The sequence below is a fragment of the Bufo bufo genome, chromosome 1, assembly GCF_905171765.1.
Source record: "Bufo bufo chromosome 1, aBufBuf1.1, whole genome shotgun sequence".
NCBI classification, from domain to species: domain Eukaryota; kingdom Metazoa; phylum Chordata; class Amphibia; order Anura; family Bufonidae; genus Bufo; species Bufo bufo.
Window position 1 is genome coordinate 589907190 of NC_053389.1, and position 12187 is coordinate 589919376.

At 38.6% G+C, this 12187-nt stretch overlaps 1 protein-coding gene and 1 long non-coding RNA gene across 2 annotated transcripts in view; one reads left to right on the plus strand and one right to left on the minus strand.

The window, feature by feature from the left end:
- The window catches only part of LOC120986031 (collagen alpha-1(VII) chain-like), a 570823-nt gene that overhangs the window by 137499 nt on the left and 421137 nt on the right, over nucleotides 1–12187 (plus strand). Inside the window, exons 26-35 of the mRNA XM_040414311.1 lie at nucleotides 5528–5605; nucleotides 5946–5963; nucleotides 6093–6119; nucleotides 6551–6622; nucleotides 7094–7174; nucleotides 7852–7878; nucleotides 9007–9051; nucleotides 9896–9964; nucleotides 10140–10235; nucleotides 11825–11851. Coding sequence (XP_040270245.1) covers nucleotides 5528–5605; nucleotides 5946–5963; nucleotides 6093–6119; nucleotides 6551–6622; nucleotides 7094–7174; nucleotides 7852–7878; nucleotides 9007–9051; nucleotides 9896–9964; nucleotides 10140–10235; nucleotides 11825–11851 — 540 coding nt within the window. The remainder of the gene's footprint in view (nucleotides 1–5527; nucleotides 5606–5945; nucleotides 5964–6092; nucleotides 6120–6550; nucleotides 6623–7093; nucleotides 7175–7851; nucleotides 7879–9006; nucleotides 9052–9895; nucleotides 9965–10139; nucleotides 10236–11824; nucleotides 11852–12187) is intronic.
- Nucleotides 2415–3254, minus strand: LOC120984659. The gene is made up of 3 exons (XR_005775284.1): nucleotides 3241–3254; nucleotides 3096–3179; nucleotides 2415–2450 (listed from the first exon to the last, which is right to left on the minus strand). It is a non-coding gene; the product is annotated as an uncharacterized LOC120984659 (long non-coding RNA).

The window sequence follows — 12187 nt, forward strand, 5'->3', positions numbered from 1 at the left end:
CATATTCCACTAACTTGTGACAAAAAATAAAAACTTCCATGAACTCACTATGCCCATCAGCGAATACCTTGGGGTCTCTTCTTTCCAAAATGGGGTCACTTGTGGGGTAGTTATACTGCCCTGGCATTCTAGGGGCCCAAATGTGTGGTAAGGAGTTTGAAATCAAATTTAGTAAAAAATGACCTGTGAAATCCGAAAGGTGCTCTTTGGAATATGGGCCCCTTTGCCCACCTAGGCTGCAAAAACGTGTCACACATCTGGTATCCCCGTACTCAGGAGAAGGTGGGGAATGTGTTTTGGGGTGTCATTTTACATATACCCCTGCTGGGTCAGAGAAATATCTTGGCAAAAGACAACTTTTCCCATTTTTTTATACAAAGTTGGCATTTGACCAAGATATTTCTCTCACCCAGCATGGGTATATGTAAAAAGACACCCCAAAACACATTCCTCAACTTCTCCTGAATACAGAGATACCAGATGTGTGACACGTTTTTGCAGCCTAGGTGGGCAAAGGGGCCCATATTCCAAAGAGCACCTTTCGGATTTCACTGGTCATTTTTTGCAGAATTTGATTTCAAACTCCTTACCACACATTCGGGCCCCTAGAATGCCAGGGCAGTATAACTACCCCACAAGTGACCCCATTTTGGAAAGAAGAGACCCCAAGGTATTCGCTGATGGGCATAGTGAGTTCATGGAAGTTTTTATTTTTTGTCACAAGTTAGTGGAATATGAGACTTTGTATGAAAAAAAAATCAAAAAAAAAAATCATCATTTTCCACTAACTTGTGACAAAAAATAAAAAATTCTAGGAACTTGCCATGCCCCTCACGGAATACCTTGGGGTGTCTTCTTTCCAAAATGGGGTCACTTGTGGGGTAGTTATACTGCCCTGGCATTCTAGGGGCCCGAATGTGTGGTAAGGAGTTTGAAATCAAATTCTGTAAAAAATGACCTGTGAAATCCGAAAGGTGCTCTTTCGAATATGGGCCCCTTTGCCCACCTAGGCTGCAAAAAAGTGTCACACATCTGGTATTGCCGTACTCAGGAGAAGGTGGGGAATGTGTTTTGGGGTGTCATTTTACATATACCCATGCTGGGTGAGAGAAATATCTTGGCAAAAGACAACTTTTCCCATTTTTTTATACAAAGTTGGCATTTGACCAAGATATTTATCCCACCCAGCATGGGTATATGTAAAAAGACACCCCAAAACACATTCCTCAACTTCTCCTGAATACAGAGATACCAGATGTGTGACACTTTTTTGCAGCCTAGGTGGGCAAAGGGGCCCATATTCCAAAGAGCACCTTTCGGATTTCACAGGTCATTTTTTACAGAATTTGATTTCAAACTCCTTACCACACATTTGGGCCCCTAGAATGCCAGGGCAGTATAACTACCCCACAAGTGACCCCATTTTGGAAAGAAGAGACCCCAAGGTATTTCGTGATGGGCATAGTGAGTTCATAGAAGTTTTTATTTTTTGTCACAAGTTAGTGGAATATGAGACTTTGTAAGAAAAAAAAAAAAAAAAAAATCATCATTTTCCGCTAACTTGTGACAAAAAATAAAAAGTTCTATGAACTCACTATGCCCATCAGCGAATACCTTAGGGTGTGTACTTTCCGAAATGGGGTCATTTGTGGGGTGTTTGTACTGTCTGGCCATTGTAGAACCTCAGGAAACATGACAGGTGCTCAGAAAGTCAGAGCTGCTTCAAAAAGCGGAAATTCACATTTTTGTACCATAGTTTGTAAACGCTATAACTTTTACCCAAACCATTTTTTTTTTACCCAAACATTTTTTTTTTATCAAAGACATGTAGAACTATAAATTTAGAGCAAAATTTCTATATGGATCTAGTTTTTTTTGCAAAATTTTACAACTGAAAGTGAAAAATATCATTTTTTTGCAAAAAAATCGTTAAATTTCGATTAATAACAAAAAAAGTAAAAATGTCAGCAGCAATGAAATACCACCAAATGAAAGCTCTATTAGTGAGAAGAAAAGGAGGTAAAATTCATTTGGGTGGTAAGTTGCATAACCGAGCAATAAACGGTGAAAGTAGTGTAGTGCCGATTTGTAAAAAAGGGCCTGGTCTTTAGGGGGGTATAAACCTGTGGTCCTTAAGTGGTTAAAGAGAACCTGTCACCACAAAATGAAATGCAATCTGCAGGCACCATGTCATAAAGCAAGAGGAGCTGAGCAGATTGATATATAGTTTTGTGGAAAACTTTATAATTTATACATTTATTACTCTGCTCTTTCTATACTTAAGACTATCTCCATATACAGATATCAGTAACAGCTATCTCTGTATATGCACTGACACATAGAATACTATCACTCAATGATAACACCTCCTCCATTTACAACTATCAGCGAATGACTACAAACTCTGTATACACACTTACACAGAGAATGCCATCAATCACTGATAACACCTGCTCTGTGTACAGCTATTAGTGACTGACAGCTATCTCTGTATACACACATACACAGAGAAAGCTATCAATCAGTAATAACACCTCCCCCTATACAGCTATCAGTGACTGACAGCTATCTCTGTATACACACATACACAGAGAAAGCTATCAATCACTAATAACACCTCCCCCTATACAGCTTTCAGTAACTGACAGCTATCTCTGTATACACACTTACAAAGAGAATACTATCAATCTCTGATAAACACCTCCCCGTGTACAGCTTTCTCTGTACACACACATATACAGAGAATGCCATCAATCACTGATAACACCTCCCCAGTGTACAGCTATCAGTGACTGACAGCTATGTATGCACACTTACACAGAGAATACTATTAATGACTGATAACACCTCCCCATGAACAGCTATCAGTGACTGACTGCTATCCATGTATACACACTTACATAGAGAATACTATTAATCACTGATAACCCCTCCCCCTATACAGCTATCAGTGACTGACAGCTATCTCTGTGTACACATTTACATAAAGAATACTATCAATCACTGATAACATCTCCCCTGTGTACAGCTATCAGCGGCTGACAGCTATCTCTCTTTACAAACTTACACAGGGAATGTTATCAAACACATAACACCTTCCCCGTGTACAACTACCAGTGACTGACAGCTATCTCTGTATACACACTTACACAGAGAATACTATCAATCTCTGATAACACCTCCTGTCAGTGAATATCTATACATACTTACACAGAGAATACTATCATTCACTGAGAACACCTACCCCATGTACAGCTACAGATGTAGCCGAGCTAAACTTCATGGTTAACGCGTGAAGTAAACAATGGCAAGAAAATGGTAATTGACCTTTTCAAAGGATTTCAATGGCTTTTGTCACGAGATAACACTGTGACATGTGTTATCAGAGTAAATTTTAGCTCAGCTACATGTATACTATATCAGTGACTGACAGCTATCTCTGTATACACACTTACACAGAGAATACAATCAATCAGTGATTTCACCTCCCTCGTGTAGAGCTATCAGTGACTGACAGCTATCTCTGTATACACACTTACACAGAGAATGATATCACTGATGACACCTCCCCTGTGTACAACTATCAGTGACTGACAGCTATCTCTGTATACACACTTACACAGAGAATACTATCAATCACTGATAAGACCTCTCCCATGTACAGCTATCAGTAGCTGACAGCTAACTCTGCATACACAGTTACATAAAGAATGCTATCAATTACTGATAAGACCTCCCCATGTACAGCTATCAGTGGCTGACAGCTAACTCTGCATACACAGTTACACAAAGAATGCTATCAATTACTGAAAACATCTCCCCAATGTACAATTACCAGTCACAGACAGCTATCTATGTATACACACTTACACATAGAACACCATCAATCATTGATAACACCTCCTGTGTGTAGAACTATCAGTGACTGACAGCTATCTCTGTATACACACTTCATGCATACGACTGTATGTATTTTACGGATGACATCCGTGTGCATTCCGTATTTTGCGGAACAGAGCAGCTGGCCCCTAATAGAACAGTACTATCCTTGTCCGTAATGCGGACAATAATAGGACATGTTCTATTTTTAGCGGAATGGAAATACGGACATACACACAGAGTAACTTCTGTTTTTTTTTTGCGACCCATTAAAATGAATGGTTCCGCATACGGTCCACAAAAAAAATGGAATGGACACAGAAAGAAAATACGTTTGTGTGCATGAGGCCTGATAATCACTGATAACACCTTCCCTGTGTACATCTTTCAGTGGCTGATAGCTATCTCTGTATACACACTTACACAGGGAATGCTATTAATCACTGATAACACCTCCCCCATGTACATCTTTCAGTGGCTGATAGCTATCTCTGTATACACACTTACACAGGGAATGCTATTAATCACTGATAGGATGGCCCCGTGTACAACTGAAGTAAAAAAAAAACATACTTAAATATATAAATTATTACGTTTTACTGTATCTTTCCAATAAAACGCTATATCAATCTGCTCAGCTCCTCCTGCTCTTTAACATGCTGTCTGCCGATTGCACTACAGTTTATTGGTGACAGTTTCCCATTAATTAAGACTACTATTACCTAAAATCATGTCAGAATATCTGCTTTTATAAAGAATTGAATGGGTCATTTATTAAGACTAGCGTCTTAATAAGCCTCTGCACTGGCGGTGGATCCGCTAAAGTTATGTAGAGGCACCGTCCTCTACATAACTCTGGCGTATCCAGCGCCAGGCTAAATGTATGCCAGCTTCCTTGCTGGCTTACATTTAGACCATTTTCTACGCCTACAACAGGCATAGAAAATAATTAATGAGATGGGCCTGTCTGCCCGTCCCCTTCCCTGCCCACGCCCAGTTTTTTAGACCTGGCATGGATGGGGAAAAGTCGCAGATTGCAGTGAAATCCACCAAAAATGAGTAATATTTAATTCCTTTTAAAATAATTAAAATTTTATTGAATATTATTAGAATACAATTCAATTCATAATAACTGTAGGTAATCTATAAAGTAGTGCCATAATACAATCACCATTCTTAACTACATAGTGCCAATAAGGATGCCAAAGACCTATAATTACTCACATCTATTTCATGTATAAACAGTAATGTAGTGTATCCACTCAATATGCTGGGTAGGTTCCACATATGTTGGACCATTACAAGCCGCCTCCAGACCATACCCAGAATTATTGCACACTTCACCTCATTAAAACATGATTCCTATAAATGTGGTACACTATAATATCATATGACAAAACTCTTTCTGTCAGTAACTTACCAAGGTGCAGGCGTAAAATGGTCAACTTCCCCTCAACGCGCGTTTCGCGGTTTTGCTTCTTCAGGAGGAGACACGAGTGATAACTAAAAGATTGCAGTAAAAGTAATCTTTGTGATACACCTAATATAGACGTATTTCTGAATGTAAATGAATCCCTAAATGTTTCTCTTATTCGGTTAATGACTTATCACATATTAAGATGACTGCAAATATTCTCTTTTTTTGTAGTCTATCAAGACAGAGACGGAAAATGAAGAGAAACCTCCCAAGCAGCCAGTGGGACCATGTACATCAACATGTTCAAAAGTAATTTACTGCTCATCTACAAGTACATTCGTATTGTTTTTACAGAGCAGGCCATACACATAATAGACAGTTCTTATGTATGCTGCATCATACTGTATATTTTTCATTGTGCAGAAGTGAAAAAAGGTGCTCATTTAGTGTATGTTTCAGAATGCTGGAAGGAGTGCTGAAAAGTTGGCAACCAGCTGGCACCACATTTTATTTGGAGTATATGTTTTCAAAGTGATTTAGTTTAATGTCTTACGCTGGAATAAGCAACTTAATAGCAAACATGTCTTTGTTGTGTAATTTAGATTTTAAAAGATATAATTAAATTTATACATATATTTTTATTCTGCAGGGTGAAAAGGGGGAACAGGTACGTTTTGGAATGTATGGGATTTCTAAAACCAATTTTTTTTTTGTGTGTGAGAATACTCTCTTCCGAAGTCTATAGATCCAAATGTGCATTTCACAATAAAATGTTATGCTTATTTTTTTCCTACAGGGTGAAAAAGGACCTCCAGGACAGAATGTATGTTGGTAATGGTATTATATCTTTAAATACTGCATATGGGCTTATGCACATGACTGTCGTCTGGCGGTACCCATATTGCGGCCCCCAATGCACTGGATCCCTTGCGGCAGCTGCACGGATGGTGTCCGTGCATTGGGGACTGCAAATTGCGGCCCCCAATGCACAGAACAGCTGAAAAACGGCCGTGTGAATAAGCCCTCAATGTATTTTGATATTTCGATATTAAAGAAGACTCCATTGTATTAACCATTTGGGGTCTCAAATTTGCATAAAATGTAAAATAACTGTGTAAAGTGTGCTCAATTTATCCTCTACTGACTTTAATTTAGACTTTTATGTATAGACATGTATCATTACCGTTTTACCATAAATATATACTACATTGTGCCTTTACCTTTATGTATTTGATATATACATTTTTTCTAAAGATTTTCACAGGTCTACAGACTGGGGGCTTGGACCTCTTCAACATGAACTCAAAAGGAGAGAAAGGAGAACGGGTAATATGAGATTGACATTGCTAAATGAATATGTTCAAAACCTGTTTATTCTATAATGGATATCATTTGATACAGTATATCCAGACTGAAATATAACTACTTTCACAAGGGAGTCATGGCGATGTGCAGATGTTTTTTTTCTGCTCCTGTTTTCATGACCTGATTTATGTCCAAATGGAAGCCATAGAAGCCAAACGAAGCAACATTTTTAATTAAACCTAAATCGCAAGATGTTTTTAAATGTAAAATACACGCACACCATTCAAAATTAATAAACATATTGATACAAAAATTGCATAATCATTAAAACTATTGTGTTCAAGACATGCACTTTACAACTCATTACTTTCTCATATGTACTAATTTTAAGAACATTTTAAAATGATTTCTGAAAATATTATGAGTTTATTACATTTTCTTATATTATGTGCTTTTTTTAAAGAATCTACCACTAAATATTAATTCTTCTAGGGTCTACCTGGCCAAGACGGGGTTCCTGGCCTTCCAGGACGTCCTGGTAGAACAGGACCTCCAGGTCCACCAGGTTTGATGGTGAATACATAATTCCAATCTATGTATGCAATTGTTTTTGTGTGCTTTTATGAAAATACAAAAAGGGCAAATGGGCAGTGGTTGAAGTCAGGATATAAATCCTTTTGTTATTCCTGCAATATGCCATAGCATTCTGACTTTTTGGCTTTTCTTCCTGCACAGTGTTGCTTTTGTCCACCCGCTGTTTATGGGTCTGCAGCACAGCTACTTGTATCCTGAGCTCGCCAATTCCTAGCGATATGCCATCACTCACGTATATATATGTATAGTAGCAAGAATCCCAATGGATTTATCCCATTAGTTTATTTTTCTGTGTACAAACAGCGATGTTTCAGTTATATCACAGGACCCTTCTGAAGCCTGTGATAGGGCTAAAAAACATTGCAGTTTGTGCATTGAATAATAAACCACTACTTTTGATTAGAAATTTGGAATCTATAAGGAGTGCTGCACCTTTTTTACTTGTATACTACAGAGCTGTAGATCAGTATCTATCTATCTATCTATCTATCTATCTATCTATCTATCTATCTATCTATCTCATATCTATATCTATCTCATATCTATCTATCTTCTATACATTTACCAGTACATACTGTATATAAATAAAAGGTGAACAATATATTAGAAGATTGAATATTAACCTTATATTGTAAACATTTGTTTTTCTTTTTTAGGGTCATAAAGGTTTCCAAGGAGATACTGTAAGTATATATTAACTGCTTTGATGTAATAATTTTTTTTCAGAAAACAAAAAAATCCCAATTGAAGCAAAAGGAACTGAGCTACAGTACCAAACACAGCCCATGGGCAATAGTGGTGCGGTTTCTGAAAAAACAAAACCCTTCTTTGTAATGTCTGCCAAACAAAATGTCTTTACAATTACTAAAGTTGGCATTAAAATAGACATAAAATAATGGAGACTAACTGAATTGCATACAATGATATACAAAAAAGTACTCTTATGAATTAAAGCTAGGTAAATATTATGGCAATATTAAGAAAACATAAAATGAAACATTACACATGTTCAATCAGCATGACATTGGATCCAGCCTGTTATGTGTTCATGGAGTGGGGACAAATTTCTAACGCAATCTTATTCAAAAGGGTTGTCTAATGAAGACCACCCCTATACATATGTGTTATTATGGCATATGGCTATCATAGAGGTGTTCCCCCATCCAATACTCCCTCTGTAACTCAGAACAGAGTGACTCTGTACGTATATTTTAATAGTATTGGGGGGGAAGAATGATTTACATTTTTAGATTTTAAATTTTTATTTTAAAAAAACATTTTTTTTACACTTTATATAGTTCCCACAGGGAACTATAACAAGCAATCATGAGATTTCTTGTCTCATAGACTCCTATGCTAATGCATTGGAGTCAATTAGAATTGTACTACAGTATGTTCCCATAGGCCCCTGCCACAGGGGCTCCATAGAAACTAATAAGCAGCAGCCTCCTGTCACACAGGAGGACAGGGGATGCTGCATACCCTCTCCTGCTACCCTGATCCTCGAAGGGGGGATCTGGAGCACACCGAGAAGCGCACGCTTCTGGGTTTTAGGGCATCCCGAAGCCGTGGTCACATTTGGCTACTGCATCTAAAGGATTAAAAGTCTGCGACTGGCATTATCGTTGGTCTCGGACATTAGTGCCGGGTGCAGTTTTAGCGCCTGCTACACATGCCAGTGAGCGCCGTTTTTTAAATGCCTGACCGCTGGCTTAAATTTACATTGGGCGGTCAGGAAAGGGTTAAAATATGCTTATTGTTTTCTTAATTATTAATATTCAATTTATTACGCTACATTTTATTAATCTTAGGGAACTCAAGGTTACTCGGGACCTCCTGGACCAAAAGGGGACAGAGTAAGTTTTGTTGCTTTATCCTGCAATTAGTATAATTGGCTATTCCCATCCCAGACATTTTTGACTGCAAGCTCAGCTCTTTCAGGAACTAACATAGACTTAATTTCTGTAACTGCCATAGTAACCCAAATATTTTAAAAATAAAATTAGATGAGCTGTGGATAAGCTAAAATATTTAAAAGAGTAGGCTCATAGTTTAATCGTTTGGTGAAAAAAGACTCATGTTTTAGATTATGAAGAAGGATTTCTACCTGAGTTCTTGTAAAAATATTGATATATTACTAAATCAAACATTAAAGGGGTTGTGCAAGAATGGGGGGAACCATTTGTCATGACATAAGGTGAACCGGTTACCACCACGGCCAGTCATTGGCTGCAGGTGGCTTAAACCCAGGTGTTTTCAGTGAGGCAACCTAGCAGAGCATTGCAGGCCGGGAGGAAAAGGATCGGGAGCATGTTCCAGGAACCAAGTAAGTAAGCTTCCCTTTACAGGTACGGCTAAGTAGGGTTTTAGAGCAAAGCCCCCCCCCCCCCCCCCCCCCGCCCAACCCACTTTTGCACAACCCCTTTAAAGCATCAGACAAGGTTTGTCAATGATGCCTTTTTGCATACATCCATTTTTCTTTGTTGCTGCTGTATCTTGGAAAATAAATATGGTTTTAGCTTGACTCCTTTTTCATTCCAGCCTCTGTTTATGTCTACTGTACATGTTTTTCTTTTATATAATCTTCTTTTCATTTTTCAGTTATTGCATATATTATTGCTAAACTTCATTTATGTAGTAGTTTTTGCAATCATAAATCAGTCTTTTTTTAAATTTGTAAAACATGATCTCTTGGTGTAGGGGGAGCCTGGCTATGTTTTGGGAGGAGTTGATGGATTGGCTGGGCTTGGTGGCATTCCTGGATCCCCTGTAAGTATAAGTTGCACTCTACTGTGTTATATAGCAGTTGCATAAGTTTATGTAGTTTTTCCTGCATTGTCCTTCTTATTTATCTGTGTGCGCATAGAATAAAAATTATCGGGTATCACGTTTTGGACAATGTATGGTTTACTTGATTTTGTACTTTTACTCATTATATCTATAGGGCTCAAAGGGTCATCCGGGTTCCCCTGGACTTCCAGGTCCTCCTGGTGTTCCAGGATTTCCTGGGCCACAAGGACCCCCAGGAATTTCCATCAAGGTATGTTAAATATCTTCTTTATTAACATACTAAATCTGACATGAAAAACAATTACTATGTGCTGCTGATTCACATCAAATTTTTTGAATGTGTCAGTTCTGCGCTGTGTAAATGTTTAAATTGGGCTGTGTTTGAAATTGCACCATTTTTTGTGTGCATTGCAAAGTTTGTATCCAGTTTGTTTATTCTGTATCACTGTATATAAGCCTTGTCACCATTCTATCATTTATATAATGATATGTAACAAGAAGCAGGTTTGAGTGTGACTGACGTCCCCTGGTGGGGCCCGCATGGGGTAGGGTTCAGATCTCCTATAGAACACCTGCCCAGGAAGAGTAAGTCATAAATCTAATTTCAGCGAAAATAAATGCCAACAGTCGCTTTATCTTCATGGCTAATCTGACTGATTATGAACTATTGACTACTAGGCTGGTTTCACATGAGCGAGTTGCATTATGCCAGTGTTATCCTATACATTCCAGACCTCTAAGGCCCCTTTCACACGGGCGAGTATTCCGCGCGGGTGCAATGCGGGAGGTGAACGCATTGCACCCGCACTGAATCCTGACCCATTCATTTCTATGGGGGGGGTGCACACGAGCGGTGATTTTCACGCATCACTTATGCGTTGTGTGAAAATCGCAGCATGCTCCTCTTTGTGCATTTTTCAGGTAATGCAAGCCCCATAGAAATGAATGGGGTTGCGTGAAAATCGCAAGCATCCGCAAGCAAGTGCGGATGCGGTGCGATTTTCACGCACGGTTGCTAGGAGACGATCGGGATGGAGACCCGATCATTATTATTTTCCCTTATAACATGGTTATAAGGGAAAATAATAGCATTCTGAATACAGAATGCATAGTAAAATAGCGCTGGAGGGGTTAAAAAAAATTATAATAATAATTTAACTCACCTTAATCCACTTGATCGCGGAGCCGGCATCTCTTCTGACTTCTTTCTTTGCTGTGTGCAGCAACAGGACCTGTGGTGATCCATCACATGATCTTTTACCATGGTGATGGATCATGTGATAGACCATGTGATGACCGGAGTGACGTCACCACAGGTCCTGTTGTTGCACACAGCAAAGAAGCATGTTATAAGGGAAAATAATACAATCTACAGAACACCGATCCCAAGCCCGAACTTCTGTGAAGAAGTTCAGGTTTGGGTACCAAACATGCGCGATTTTTCTCACGCGAGTGCAAAACGCATTACAATGTTTTGCACTCGCGCGGAAAAATCGTGCATGTTCCCGCAATGCACCCACACCTTTTCCCACAACGCCCGTCTGAAAGAGGCCTAAGGGTTACATGGCATCATAAATCAATATAATGCTATGCGACCCCCATCAGTGCTGGGAGCTCAGGACGGGGGCTGGCGCATACTCATGCTGCGTGTCCGGAGTGTGAAACTTGCTCATCTGAAAGGGGCCTTATCGGACAACCAGAGAAAAAAAACAAAAAACTCTTAATCACTTTATGTGGGTCTTGTACAAAACCTTAATCTAAAATAGTAACTCAAATATGCTGTTGAAGTTATATTAATTTCTAAGTCACTATTTGATTTTTTTCATACTCTAATTATAGGGTGAACCGGGTGAAACAGGGACCCAGGTGAGCTTTGTGAATTTTTTTCCTGTTGTTATCAAACTAGAAAATTGGCAATAACTTTGGGTGTAATTAAACTTGAGATAGTAAAAATCAAATGGAGATCCTAAAAAATATAGGAACATATAGAGGGCCGTTTATAGCAGATATGAAAAAAACAAAACAGGCAGACATCTATTTCATTCCCAGACATTTATTAAGTGGCATTAATCTTTTAATGAATGATAAGCAATACTCTCCAACTTCACTTTCCAAACCCACTGGTGCAAAGTACAACATTATTAGAATCTGTTGTAATGATATCATGTTGAATCATTACTCTATTATTTCTACTAGATGTTT